Source organism: Falco biarmicus, chromosome 9, assembly GCF_023638135.1.
Source record: "Falco biarmicus isolate bFalBia1 chromosome 9, bFalBia1.pri, whole genome shotgun sequence".
Classification (NCBI taxonomy): Eukaryota; Metazoa; Chordata; class Aves; order Falconiformes; family Falconidae; genus Falco; species Falco biarmicus.
The window spans coordinates 13614515-13628271 of NC_079296.1; the positions used below are offsets into that span (position 1 = coordinate 13614515).

The 13757-nt window shown below is 44.2% G+C and overlaps 2 protein-coding genes across 2 annotated transcripts in view; one reads left to right on the top strand and one right to left on the bottom strand.

Annotated features, from left to right (window-relative positions):
* Window positions 1-7574, top strand: part of LOC130154650 (golgin subfamily A member 2-like) — a 72183-nt gene extending 64609 nt beyond the window's left edge. Inside the window, exons 16-17 of the mRNA XM_056350891.1 lie at window positions 5503-5610; window positions 5709-7574. Coding sequence (XP_056206866.1) covers window positions 5503-5610; window positions 5709-5774 — 174 coding nt within the window. The 3' untranslated portion in view covers window positions 5775-7574. The remainder of the gene's footprint in view (window positions 1-5502; window positions 5611-5708) is intronic.
* Window positions 7575-11220: 3646 nt separating this feature from the next.
* On the bottom strand, window positions 11221-13731 carry LOC130154658 (DNA repair protein SWI5 homolog; the record flags this gene model as incomplete). The annotated part of the gene is made up of 3 exons (XM_056350905.1): window positions 11221-11945; window positions 12405-12499; window positions 13586-13731. Coding segments are annotated over 3 exons (306 nt in total), but the record flags the coding sequence as incomplete, so codon positions are not given.
* Window positions 13732-13757: the final 26 nt, after the last annotated feature.

Here is a 13757-nt window from a genome sequence, read left to right on the forward strand (position 1 = left end):
AAAACCTGTTTCTGCAGGTGGTGGAGCTGATCTAACGATATCGGCAGAGTGGGAGCAGTAGGTCTCTGAGAGGGTCTGGGGCTGGTTTCTGATCATATCCTCAGCTTCTCTTGGCACGATGAGTGAACTGCTTTGTCCTGTGACCTGCATGGATTCCCGCTGCTGCTTTTGAGCCTTCAGCTTTAACGCTGCAAGAAATGCAGCCAAGTGGACTTGTTTCAGTCTGACAAGAGCCTTTCTTGTGTGAAATGCTTTTCCCCATTGTGTTCCTCTGTAAAAGTACACTTTTTGCAAAGTTCAGCATTTCCCGGTGTACCCCGTGACCCCCCCTTGTTGTTTGGTTTTGGGGTTTGGGTTATTTTTGTTCCATTCTGTTTCTTTTTGTGTCTTAGCTGGGCTGCAGAGGAACTTGGCATAGTGCATTCCCCACCCAAGCCTCTCCTTGTGTGCCTGCTTTTATGCTTGCCTGCAACTGTGTAGGGCCTTTGCTGCATTTGTGGTCTTGCCTTTGCTTTTGCTGGTTATGTTGTGCATGGGCATTGCTAGAATGAAAACCTCTCGCTCATCGCTCTTCCATCTGTAGTCATCTTTCAAAATGCATTGAAGCAGTAGTAGTAGTAGTAGTAGTAAAGAAAGAGAGCTTGGACAATGCTTGTTTTTTGGGAAGGCAAAAAAGTCCTCCTGCTTATGTAGTTAGTTACGAGGCATCTGTGAAGAAGCTGTCAGGGAGACAACAAGCAAATAGCAAACACAGCAGCACAGTTGTGTGGCAGCCTGGGTAGGCAGCGGCCACCTTTGTCTCCTTCACCTCATATCTAAAGGTGCATTACCTACGGACAACAAATCTCCAAATACTTCACCGCTAAGATGGAAATGGGCTAGGACAGAATTACCCCTTTTCTTTGTATCTGGCTTCAGCGCTCTCATACCACCTCCTGCAGAAGTCTGCCAACACAAGTGCGGCTCTGCGTGACTTAAGGCCAGTTCTTCAGTGGAATAAAGGTCTGAGGTCTCAGTTAAAGGAAAAGACTATGTTTTTGTCTGGGTTTTTTGCGGTTTTTATTTTGTTTATTGGTGGTGTTTTTAAAAAAAACCCAGCATTGCTGGCAATCATCCCAATACACCAGGATTACTGTGATCAGTTGCACAGATGTGGGGATGCGAGTTTAACTGAAGGTGGTAGATGCTCAGATGTAGACATGGCGGGGTTTCAGCAGCGGTGTTGGAGAACAACTGTGGCAATCTACTGAGCGATGAAAAAGATGCCTGGCATATAAAGCACGTTAGTGAGGGCAGCTCCAGATCTCTTATTTTTAATAGCTAAGGTGAACTTCCTAGTCCTCTACAGAAAGGGCAGTGGAAATTCTGTTTGCATGAATTGGGCATGTATCCTACTTTGTTGAAGTGAAAATGTGTTTCAGATGTATGAGAATCTTTTCTCTTGATACTGGTGCATCAATTTTCTTCCACAGAAACAGCAGAACCAGGAGGCAGTGGATCAGCTGGAGAAGGTAAAGTGTGTCCTGTTTTTGGACAGGCAGAAAAATAGTATCTCGTTCTTGGCGCAGTAGAGAGTGTAGTGGGCTGTGGCACAGGCATGTGTGGTCTTGTCTTGTGTTAGATTCAGTTTCATTTGCAGCGTAGGCTTGAATATTTTGACTTCATGCTTTAGGCCTGCCTGGCAGATAGCGTTCTTATTTTGACAAAAGCAAACGTTTAAATACTCCTGTCTTAGAGGATTGTGGTGGAGGCAGGAGAATACAAGTCCTTGCCAGTAGCTTGCATCCAAACACTACCGTATTTATGCTAGCAGTGACTGTGCTGTGCTGTTACTGCCATTCTAGGATGGATGAATAATGAAGTCGTTCAAATAAGGCAAGGCTGAAGTATGTCTTCAAAAATACTGCTGTCGTTTCGATGCTGGAAGTACTACCAATGTATCACTGCTTTTTTAGTTTGACACAAAACAAGGGTTACCTATCTACATTTTTGTGCTAAATAGACATCATTTGTTTATACAGGAGAAGAAGGAGCTGGAAGAGAAATTTTCTAAAGAGCAAGCAGCGCTGAGGGAACAGCTACAGGTGAGGCAGAGCCTCCATTACAGTCATACTGCCTGCCTTCTGCTGTTCTCTGGATTACTGACCATTCGTAGTCTTTACTCGGGAAGCCGCGAGCGTGTTCCTTCAGGAAAACTGGGAGTCAGCCAGACTGTACTTAACTGCACGAGCTCTTTACCTTTACTGAGTTAGCCTTTTGTGGCAACAGTGATGTTGCAATTACAAGCAAAGAAGTTTTGTGCTGAGCCGATTTTCCTTTCCCAAAGGTTCATATCCAGACTATTGGAATTCTAGTTTCCGAGAAGTCTGAGTGTCAGACGGCACTTGCACCTACTCAGCGAGCTGCACAGGAGAAATCAGGTAATTGACTGTGAGCACTCCAGCTCAAGCTGTTGGTCAAAGTGTGAATTTCAAGCCAGAGGCATGACAGTTGCTGGCAGCCAGCTCACAGCACTCGGCGACTCCTCGGTGGGCAATACTTGGCACCATCGCTGCCTCTGTTGCCAGAGCTGCCCCCAAGTGGGAGCATGTTGATCCCATGGCAGTTGAGGTTCTTTTGTGCATCGCTAAAGCCTTGTCAGCCCTGTTCAGCCCCGGCGACTACCCCAGGCTGTTCCTTTCTGACTTTCTTCTGATCCTTTTAAAACGTAGTTCCCTTTTCTCCACCCTCACTCCCACACAGCTATCGTGTAAAGGTAGGTTTTACCCGAGCCCTTCATTCTGCACCAAGTTTGAGCAACTTCTTCTATTAGAAAGAAAGATCCCAACCAACATATTGCCTATTCTGCAGCGGCAGTTTCATCATCTCCCTCAAAGTGAGGATGGTAGTTACAGAGAGCTTTACTGCCCAGAGCTGCTAGTGAACCACCTGTAGAGCCAGGGGTGGAACTAGGTCTACTGACTTACAAAGCTCTGTGCTGCCTTAAGAGCTTGTTGACAAAGCAGAAAGTGCTGTTCAGCCAGTTCCAAAAAGTTCTTTGTGGTCCAGCCTCAACTCGCTCTGTTCTGACTTGTTCAGGAGAAGCCGAGAGCTTTGCTGCTCGTTTACGTTCATCTCGCCAGAGGGAATTGGAGCTGGAACGTACTTTGGCCTCCGTCTCTCTGCAGGAAAAACAGGCAGAGAAGGTAAGAGTCACCTGTGCTTATGCTTCACCAGGAGCTCTGCCTTTGGCTATTTGCTTGTCCATCCACTAATGCAAAGTCTGTAGTCCCTGCTCAGAGAAGAGGCAGAAAGTACCATTGTTAATTGTTAATTAACCTTGTAAAGCCCTGTATTCTCCATGGTCAAGGCAAATGTCATTCAGGTTTCTGTGACCACTAATCATATGGTTCAGTTGCTGTCTTCAGATCTGGCACCTCACTTCATTAGTCTTGCCAGCTCCACACAACAGGAGCGCCACCGAGACCTTGTCTCAGGAGGGTCTCCATCAAGCAGACACTTCAGTATTGATATTAACCCAGAAGTCTGCAGAAATGACCTCACGTTCAGTTAGTAGCATTGTGTTTGAAAAGGCTGAGCAGATTTATTCCTGGCAAATTCAGGAGGTTCTAAGCAAACCTGTCCTGAAGGATTTTGCCAAAGTTCTGATGCTTTCCACTTCAGCTGATCTGCTAAAGGTGAAGTATTTTGCTGAAGTCTGCAGCTGAATCAGTCATTTCTTTTTTTTCTCCAGCGTAATGAAGAGTTAATGAAGGAGCGAGAAGACCTGAAACTGGAGCTGTACAAACAGAGGTAAGTCCATTTACTGCTTGTTACTGCAGAGTAACACTGCTCTTCGCGGTAGAGCCACAAAACATCACAAGGGGCATGCACCACAGGTGGTGACTTGGGAGGCTGGATATTCAACTTAAAAAAAGCGACTGGATGTGATGTTTCTGTGATTCTTACTGTTACATATAGCTGGATTGTAAATGTATGACATGTACTTGACCAGACCCATAGTACATACAGTGATGCTGCTTTAATTTTGGTTTGTTTCAGCAAAAGTAGTGAGAAAATAAAGCAGCAGAATGCAGAGCTGTCAGAGAAGATTCGCTGCCTGGTTTCCAAGATCTCAGCTATGGAGTTGTATATGGAGGATTTGCGTAAGAAACTGGACATGGCTGAACGGATGATCCAACAGGTGACCATACTGCTTCCAGGCTGTGAGGGTAGATCACACTGACCGTTGTAAGACTTTGCTCCTGAGAGTGGGGGCAAGGCTTAACTCTTGTTCTGAAAGGAAGGCACAAAACCTCATCGAGGCATCCTCTTGGTCAAAGGCCTTCAGCGAGGCCTCTGAGGAACAGAAGGTCTGTTTGAAGGAGCTGGAGCAGTAGACTGAAAGCTGTTGTGACGCTGGTCTGCGAAAAGAATGTTGTACAATATGAGAGGGTGACTGAACATACAGGGCGTGACAATACAAAGACTTTTCCTGCTTTGTATCTGTTTGGCATTTTGGTTACGCAGCTGTCTCGTGGTCTCACTGAGAAGCCAGTTGAATAGGGGTGGTGTTTGTACCCACCCTTGCAGAAGGTGAATTGGACAATGGTAACTCGAAGGTCAGCTGGGGAAAGTTAAGAGAAGCAGCCAGTTAGGAAGGGAATTCAGGAAGCCAGCTGTTAGCAGTTCAGAGAGCAAGCTTGTGTGAACCTGAGCCTGTGAGGGAAGAAACTGCTCTTTTGTTTATTTTTGGTTTTGTTTTTTTTTCTTCCTCCCCAGTCAGTGGCTTAAGTTACCCTTGAAATAAAGGCAGCTGCTCCTCTTCTGGGAAAAGTACTGTGTGCCAACTGACATGCTCCAGACATTGGCTTTAAATTCCTGACGTGTTTGACAACTTTTAAAATCACAAGCTTGTATACCATCTGATCTGGCTGTGTAATACAGACTCTGGAAATGCACAAAGTTTCTGAGCCAGATTTTTAAATTAAGAGAATAGGTTTTAATCAAACAAATAGTGAATATAAAATTGGTAGGGAGGAGCTGCCTAGTTCAGCCTGTTTTACAGGGCTAAAATCCAAGCTTTTTCATTTTAATCTCCTTCTCCCTCTCCTTTTTTTTCTTTTTCATTGAACATCACCGTGTGTTGGAGCACTTTAAGGTTGCAACATGGATCATGTGGCAGGATGCTATCAGGGGAAAGGCTATGCAGAAGTGGCATGTTAACATTTTGCCATAACTTTTTGTTTTTTCTTGGCAGTTCTCAAGTCAGGCAGGGAGTCTGGATGCAAAGCAGCAGTTGCAGGTGGCACTGGAGAAGGCAGGCCTGGAAACCCAGGTTGCTCAGGGGTTGTACGAAATGACATCCACATCTTCATGTCTGTAGAGAAACTTGTGTGGCAGAAGAATGCAGCCTGAGCTTTGCGTTGACACTGGTTTCTTCAGGCTTTATCCCTGAAGCAGTCACTGCCAAATTTATTTAGCCAATGTGATTTTCTTTGTGTTTTATTTTGTTTTGAACAGCTCTCGGAGTCAGTTCACCAGCTCCAGGCAGAAAGAGATCAGTATGTAGAGAAACTGAAGGAGGAGCAGAGCATTTGGCAGCAGCAGGTGCAGCAGCTCTCTGAACAGGTAACACCAGGGGCAGCATCACAGCTGCTTTAGACAAACACAGGCAGGAGTGAATGCACCATGAACATTGTTTTAACTTTTATTGTGTGGCCTTGCAGGTCCATGCAATGGCAGATGAGAAGGAGGAGCATATGGCCCAAGGAGATGATGACGTGGACTCCTGAGTTCGACCAGAAGACCTTATTATAAGCGTGGGTTCAGGACTAATAAAATCCTCGTTTGCTGTTCACGCGCCCCATACTAAAGTATCGTTGGTTCACACAAGTCTTGGCTACATAGAATTGGTTAATTACTAAGCTGCAAATGCACTGAACCTCTTGCATTTTTTTTCTCTCTTCTTTCTTATCTCTGTGAGTTTCATGTTCTCAGCCAGCCGCCGAGATGTGGCATCGCGCATCCGCTCTGGCCTTGCTTCATATCGCGTCTTCCTTCCAGGCGTTCAGCCAACCTTATCTTACTTTCTCTCTTCTTTAGCCTTCAAGGCCCTTCACAGGCATCGTGGCCTCCAGCACTGGACATAAAGCTCTCTACACTTCCCCCGTCTTTATTTTGAACAGAAACAACATTAGAGGTTAAACTACTTTTGAATCATAGATCTTACACAGTTCAGCGTACAGGGAATAATGGTCAATATAAGTACAATTAGCAATAACAGTATTCCTCTGCGAGTTGTAAACTCCTGCAACCATCTGGTGGTTCCCCAAGACTTGAAAAGATTCCGCAACCAATCTCCCAATAGTTCATGCTGTGAGCCCTGTGACATGTCCTTCAATTTTTGTAACTGAGTGTGAATCGATGCGGAATGGCCCGGAAGGTTCATACAACACATTCCTTAGTGCTGTGCACTATAGGCTACTGCAGAGGAACGAAGCTGGGTTAATTAGCATTGATAATATACAGCCGTGGGCTGGCTTCAGGGGCGGTGGGTTGGCTGGTGTAGACAAGGTGCAGCTGTGGCTGGTTCTGTGAAGCGGTTGGGCAGCCGAGGAAGAGAGGGCAGCCAAGGAAGAGAGGGGAGGAAGAAGCAGAGAGGGTGAGTGTGCCCTGGATGAGTCAAGACGAGACGAGAAGGCAGCAGAGGGACTGCCATGAAAAGTGTGGTGGTAAAAGACCTTGTTGCAGCTGGCTAGTTTGGAGAGTGCTGTGGCAGGCTACTCGCTGCTGTTCACTTAGCTTCTACAGGTGAGATCACATTCCTCCTTTCTTTCTGTCTCATCCTGGTTTCTTCTCATACTCCCTCAAAGTTATTTGGCTCTTTGCTGCAGGTTCTCAGCTGCACATTATCAATGTCAAAACAACCCACTGTCTCTGTTCTCTACAATTCACCCCTGTTTGTGGTTTGTGGTTTTGTTTCTTTGTTGGTTTTTATTTTGTAAAAGGTTGCTTTACCATGTTATGGAATTTTCATTCCTTTTTCTTTTGTTTTCTGTCTCATTACTTAATTACCAATTTTGGCCTTATTTTATGTGTACATTTGTACATTTCAATCAGGTTCACAAAATGTTAAAGTTGTTATCGGTGCATTTCATACAGAGGTCAACATACAGGTTTATGATTATTTACAAGAACATGCAGTAAGCTATGGAAATTGTATGAAAATATTTTTCAGAAACTTCTAATCAAATAAATGAGCATGAGAAATTGTGTTTAACTTGTAAATTCTACGTATAAGCTGTTAAGAAACATTTTCTATCCTAAAATGAATAGATAAAACCTACTTAAAAGCTCTTGAAATCTTGCCCTTGGGCGAGTGTTCCGCTGTGCCTCCATTCTAAAGCATGGAAGTGGAAATTGTGTAGAGCAAAGTTTTACTTTAAATAACTGCTCAACTGTTATTGCTGCTGTTCAAAGAACCTGAAAGCATACAGTGAAGACTTGGAACTAAACAAACATCTGAGTGGACACCTCTAGATTGTTACTGGAATTAAATGCAGAAGTTAACTATAAAAGTTTCTCAAAATGTTCTGGATGCTTTGTGTTGGTTGTTTATAGATAGATATATAAAACTATACACAAACAGGGAAATAAAAAAAAGCTTAAAAACATAGGGAAAGATAATCGTATACAGTTATTTATAGCTTAGTCACCTTTTTTTTTTGAAAAAAATTGTAGATAAACTATTACCTGAACATGCAGTACATCCACAACTCTGAATTAATACCGGTTTTGTAGTGTGATATAGTCCTGTATGAACCATAAATCAACTACGTGTTAAATCACTCTTCTCCATCGCTGTTGTCACTATCTTTGAGCTTCGTAGCAATGCCTAGGTCGCTATCCTTTAGCTTAGGGAACTTAACCAGGTGAAAATGCAAGCATCTATTTCTAAGACAAATTTGCAGAATGCAGTTTAGCCACAAGTCACTTTATGGAGAGATACTATGTTGTATGGCGTATAATCTATGAGAAGTGAGAAAATGGTGTTCCTGAAAGAGAACACTTCTCTAGATCGTTACTTTGGAACGGGTTTTGCACCTGCTATACTGCAAGAATCCCCTAAGCAGTGATGTATCTTTGTGGACTTTGAGATATCTGTGTGATTAGGTTTAAGCTTAACACGCAAACTGATTTCAAGTACAACTCTAGGCACAAGCGTGGGAAAGAGCATGCTGTCAGGACACAATCTTTCTCGCTTACAAGGTATCAAATGGTACGTTACTCAAGTTAAAGTCTAACTTCTATGACAACTTCATTTTCACCAAAGGAGCTGCAGTTAAGTACACAAACTAATGCAGCTCAACTGAAGTTTCACCACTGCGACGGAGTACAGAATACTTTTCCCACCGACCTTAAAGGTTGTGGTGGTGGTGATGAAGGGGTGACAGATACTTGACTTTTAACCCAAAACAAATTTTCAGCTGTGTTAAATTCACCTGTACACAAAGAACATGTTATTCCTTCTGAGGCAACAGCTGAGGATTTGAACAGTCTGTTTTCACCTTGAGCTGTTCCCAATGTAGAGGTTATGAAAAAAAGAAATAATTCAAAAGGTATTCTGTCAGTGTGCTGATGCAGTTGTTTCTTAAATTCTGGTCACGCTGAAATAGAGTTATGTTCTAGCATTCATATATAGGTAGCACTCCATTACAACTTATGAACAAAATTCAGAAGTTCATCTTATCTCAAATCTCTTGGAATTCGATTAGGTTGCAATCTTATTAAAGTCACTTTTTTTCTTCTTTTTTTTCTTTTTGTTCTTTTTTTCTTTTTTTTCTTTTTCTTTTTTTTCTTTTTTTTTTTTGTTCTTTTTTTTTCTTTTTTTTTTTCTTTTCTCTTTTTGCAACCGGAGACACTTTACCATAACAGAGAAGCCCATATTTACATCTCTGAGCCCGGACACAAAACGCAGCTGCACATACCACCAGGCTCAGGGCAGAAATCATTCACGCAGTTACATAGCTATGTACCACTACATGCATGCGGACACCTATTTGTCACTAGATAAGCATGTTCATCTTTCCTCCTCTCCTTCACAATACCTAGCTGTTCTCTCATCTCGTTAGGTCAGCCATTCCCCATTTTCCTCTCCTGTATCTCTCTTCAGACGTTCTCTATCCTCCTCTTTTTTGCTTGTGAATTGTGGCAAGGCAAAGGTTGTGTGTAGCTGGGTGCCCATGACCTGATTTGTGTCACAATCAACTAAACGCTGAATACAGGACAAAAAGGCATGGGAGACAGAAGGCAAACATCAATATGGTGGTTAAGGTGATTATAATAACAAGCCAGGAAAAAAAAAAGAAATAGTATTGTAGTATTACTTTCTTTAGCAAGGTAGCAGCCTTATTTATGAAGCACGTGAAGAGCGTGCACTGTTCTTACAGAAGAGATTAGAGAAGCAAAAATGTGTTACGCTGCATTCCAGAACTCAACCTGAGAGTTACAGTCTGCTGTGAGTTCTGGGTTATAACCATTTGACACGTGTTGGGGTTGCGACTGTGCAAGGGCTGCGATGCCCATTTGCAATTTTCATTGGCATTATCACAGCTAGTTGTTTTGAAAGCAACCCTTGAGCTTCCTCATGCTCGACTTGTTGCAAAATATTCTGAAGCCGATCAATAAAGTTAGTCTATGACTCTCTAGGACCCTGCAAGACCGTGGCGAACGACGCACTAGAGGCTCGCCCAGACTCCCATATGCCCCTATCCGGACTGCCTTCATAGCCATCTCCTCCGTCTGCAAATAGCTGTCCCTGGGATGCCTTGCCTGAGTCACAGGATCGGTCAGCACAATTATTTTCTCCAGCCAACGGCTCACAGTTCACAGCAATTCCCCGATTAAGCTTTTCAATCGAGGCCACTACACATAGCTCGCAAAAATCAGATAACCGCATCATGCACTGCGTCGGCGTGCGTACAACACAAAGCGATGACTTCCAATAATCACGTGGTGTGAGTGTATAAGGCTCTGCCATCGCTTCAAGAAGGGAATAGCAAATGTACTATGAATTCCCCCCTTCCTGCACGGCTTTAACAGCCTCGTATTGCACAGGCTGCCACTCTGCAGGTTGATTTGGCTGACAAAATAGTGAACGGTCCATGGCGACTCCCAAATGCCCTCGCTTAAGCGCTTCCCGCCTGCATTCCTGCCACCGATCCCTCAGACCCCCTTTCACCCTCCCCGAAAATACAGCCAGTGCATCAGGGGGAGGAGGAAAAAGGTCTAGCTCCTCTTCCGGGTCTATAGGACCTGAGTCAAAAGGTTTATCGGTGTCAATGGAATCATTGTCTGAGTTGTCCTGTTCCCGCGCTTGGTCCTGTGCTGTGAGGGTCGCTGCAATCAGTGACAGGAGCTTTGGGGGCAGAGGAGGTGTGGACGGAATCACCATCGCTGACGGTGTGTTGAGAATAGCCGCGCTGTCGGGGGGATTTACAGCCTCCCCCGGTTTAGCGCTGTTAGTCGAATTAGCCCACACTTGGCAAAGAGAAGTCAGAATTTGCCACCAAGGCGCTAAACACATGCCTGCCACAGAGTCCTCCTCCACGGCAGCATCACACAATCGCCTGCTGACCGCTTGCCAGGCAGGAATTTTCCAGGTGCCATCAGGTGGAAAGTCCAGCACTTTGTCACGGATCCATTCTAGCAGAGTCACTAGCTGCGGACCCATCATCACGTTCTCTAATAAAGTCTGTGTAAAAGGAGAATATAGTGCGTTTTGCATGACAAGTTTTCCGTAGCTCCTTAATCATTTCCCAGTGAAATGCCTGATATTGGCCTGGGTGTCTATCTTGTAATATCATGGGAAACGTGTGCGCTCCCTCTTTCATGCTTTCCAAGTGCACTCTCCTCCACTCCTCTGTAATCCGTCTGCCGATATCATTTTCATCATCGCTACTGCTTCCCTTATTACCGCTCTGCCGCACCACTCGCTTCTTCCTTACTTTTGACTGTTCCTTTTTTAGCCGCAAAAACGAAATGTGCTGCTCCAGTTCCTCCAGGCTGTAGCCTCTGTAGCAGTAAAGGTAATTCGGCACCTACCCATTACCGGGTAGCGCTGCCACACCGTCACCATTGAGAGTCCTCAGAAAACATTTGACTAATAGATGTTACAGTTGTCTCAGAATAGAGGTTAAGAATTTGCTCCCAGGTTCATGCACTGTTTTATAGGCTCTTAAATAAGCGAATTACTGAGAAATGCGACAGCTGCTTTATTCAGACAGGACAGTTCAATACAACTTCACCTTTTGCCATTTACCACAGAAATGATACAGAACCTCTAGCTACCCGAGCAGTTAAGTACAAAAATGCAGAATACCCAGACTCACCCAGATGTGATCATAAAACAAAACCAACCCCCAAGCCACCACAACTTCAGCCTTCTTCCCTTGCTGCTTCTGAGGGTTTTTTCTTTTCTTTCAAAGCAGCTATTACATTGCACGTTTGCATGCCCTCGCTTCCTCTATTATTCAGTAACCAAACAGCCCCTGGATGTTGGAGAGAAGCAAGGTCTCCACGGGAAGAGTCTTCACATCAACCTGAATTACGGCCTTTCCAAGAAACGAAAAAAAAAATAAAATACTGTCCCATCAGACAGGAGACAAAATTATCCAAAGTCCTACATCCCTTTCCCACAAGCAGGACACAGTTGACAGATTCAACAGCTTTCGCGTTGTAAAGCTTCTCAGAAATAAGGCAGCTAATCCACACGCTGTTGCAATTCTACACACACGCTTCTGAGGCCACCTTCTGTCAGCTCTGAACCAATACCACACCAAAACGTCACGGCCCAGTAAGTGTCATTTTTGCAGGACGGGGCAGTCTTCAGGTTCAATACTAGTCGCTAAGCTCCAGATCGTATTCAGGGTAGAGCTGCTTTGTAGTAACCCCTCGGATAACAGCTGGAAAAGAAAGACCGCTATTTTCATTACAGAAATATCAGACGAGTCAGAAAAGTTGTGTTTTCCTCCCAGTAGCCCCTAACTATCTCACAGAACCTCCTATAGCTAAGGAACCAACCTAAGGTTTTGCAGCTGTGCTCTCTGCTTGTCTCAACACTTTTTTAAAGTATATGAAGTGCAAAACTGACAAAAATTAGTAAGACTTAACACATTTTGGCCGTACATAACACAGACTAAAATAGCAGTAAATGACAATTCTTTTGCATGTTCGGTTCTAAACACATCCTGTGAAAATAACGACAGAAGTGTTTGTGCTTGCACAGGTGGCTGGGCAATGAAAGCCCTAGAATTCAAGAATCTTTAAAACAAGCTCTGCCTTCATGGCATAGTACCTTCTCTCTCTCTGTCTACATGAAAACATTGACTGAGTTGTTCATCAACACTTTTCCCCTTCCTTACCCAGTTTGCCCAGCAGCGTCTGTCCAGCATCTTTAATATCATTGTACTCATGGAGCAGAGAAATGCGCTGCTCCAATTCCTCCAGGCTGTAGCCTCTGTAGCAATAAAAGCAGAAAAGGTCAAAAATGCCGCACAGCGAGTGTTGCCCCTACTGACCGACCGAGCACAGCAAGGAGATTTGAGACGCTCAAGCCTGGCACTATCTAAAGCAGAATCCGAAGGCAGCAAGTACAGTTGCTGCAAGTCATCAACACGAAAGCTACAAATGAGTAGACCCTCATTTTGAGTTGGTTTTTTTTTGCCACATCGACTTACAAAAAAACCCCAACCCACCTGAATTCTCAGAATCAAGTAGAAACAGGAATAGGCTGTGGTGAGCTCAATTTATATCTATATCTCTAATCTGTAGCTAGTGAAAAAAAAATGTAAGGTGGTAAAGCAAAAAAGCTTTGGGAACAGCCTTTGTTGCTCTGCCATTTCCATTCTCTGTACTACACGTGACCTTAGAAAATAACACTCCTTTGCAACAAATAACCCACAGAGATACCCTCTCTTTAAAAACCAAGCAGCAACTTTATCTCAAAAGAGCTGCTAATAAGCAGCTGCCACAGTAGGTCATAAGAAACCACAGTAAAGCAGTTGCGCTACCCTGTAAGCGGCACCCGCCTCTTTCCAGGCCCTTTGCTTGCCTGGGAAACACCTCTGCTTCTTGAACACCAACGTTTAACCCACTCGCTTCAGACAGGAAAGAAATAAACCCTTGATCAGGATGGAACAAACAAGGAAACGGTTTTATCTGGGGCTAAACCGGGCAGGTCATACAAGCCACAATCTCAGTTTTAATTCTCACATGAGCAAGGCCTTCTGGTAGCATGATGTGTCATAGCATCATTCATTCCCAGTTTGCAGGTAATTGCCTCAGCAACACCTGGGGTAAAGTTAAAATCCTCCTATCCGAGCTCCTAGTAAAACCTGGGTTTGCTTTACCAAATAAAGTGGAAAGAGTTCTCTCTTAACGGGTCGCATAAATCAAGACAACGCTGTAACCAGTGCTGCACAACACCATGATAAAAATGGTGGCCTAGGAGGATGGCTTTTAGCTCTAGCCCTAGACCATTTTTCTTTTTTAAACAAAAATAATTGAGGCATCACAGCGGACACTGAGCTCGCCAAGGACATACTCAGACAATAATTGTGCAGTTTCCTGGTCTAGAGCAAGGTCTTTCTGTTTCAGCTCTTTGATTTCATACTGCAGGGCTTCTTGGCTGGTTCCATTAGGTTGGCAGGACGCGGGAGGGGGGAATCTGTAGAGCAGAGAGAACACATTTCACGCCACCTCTGCCCAGGGGAAGA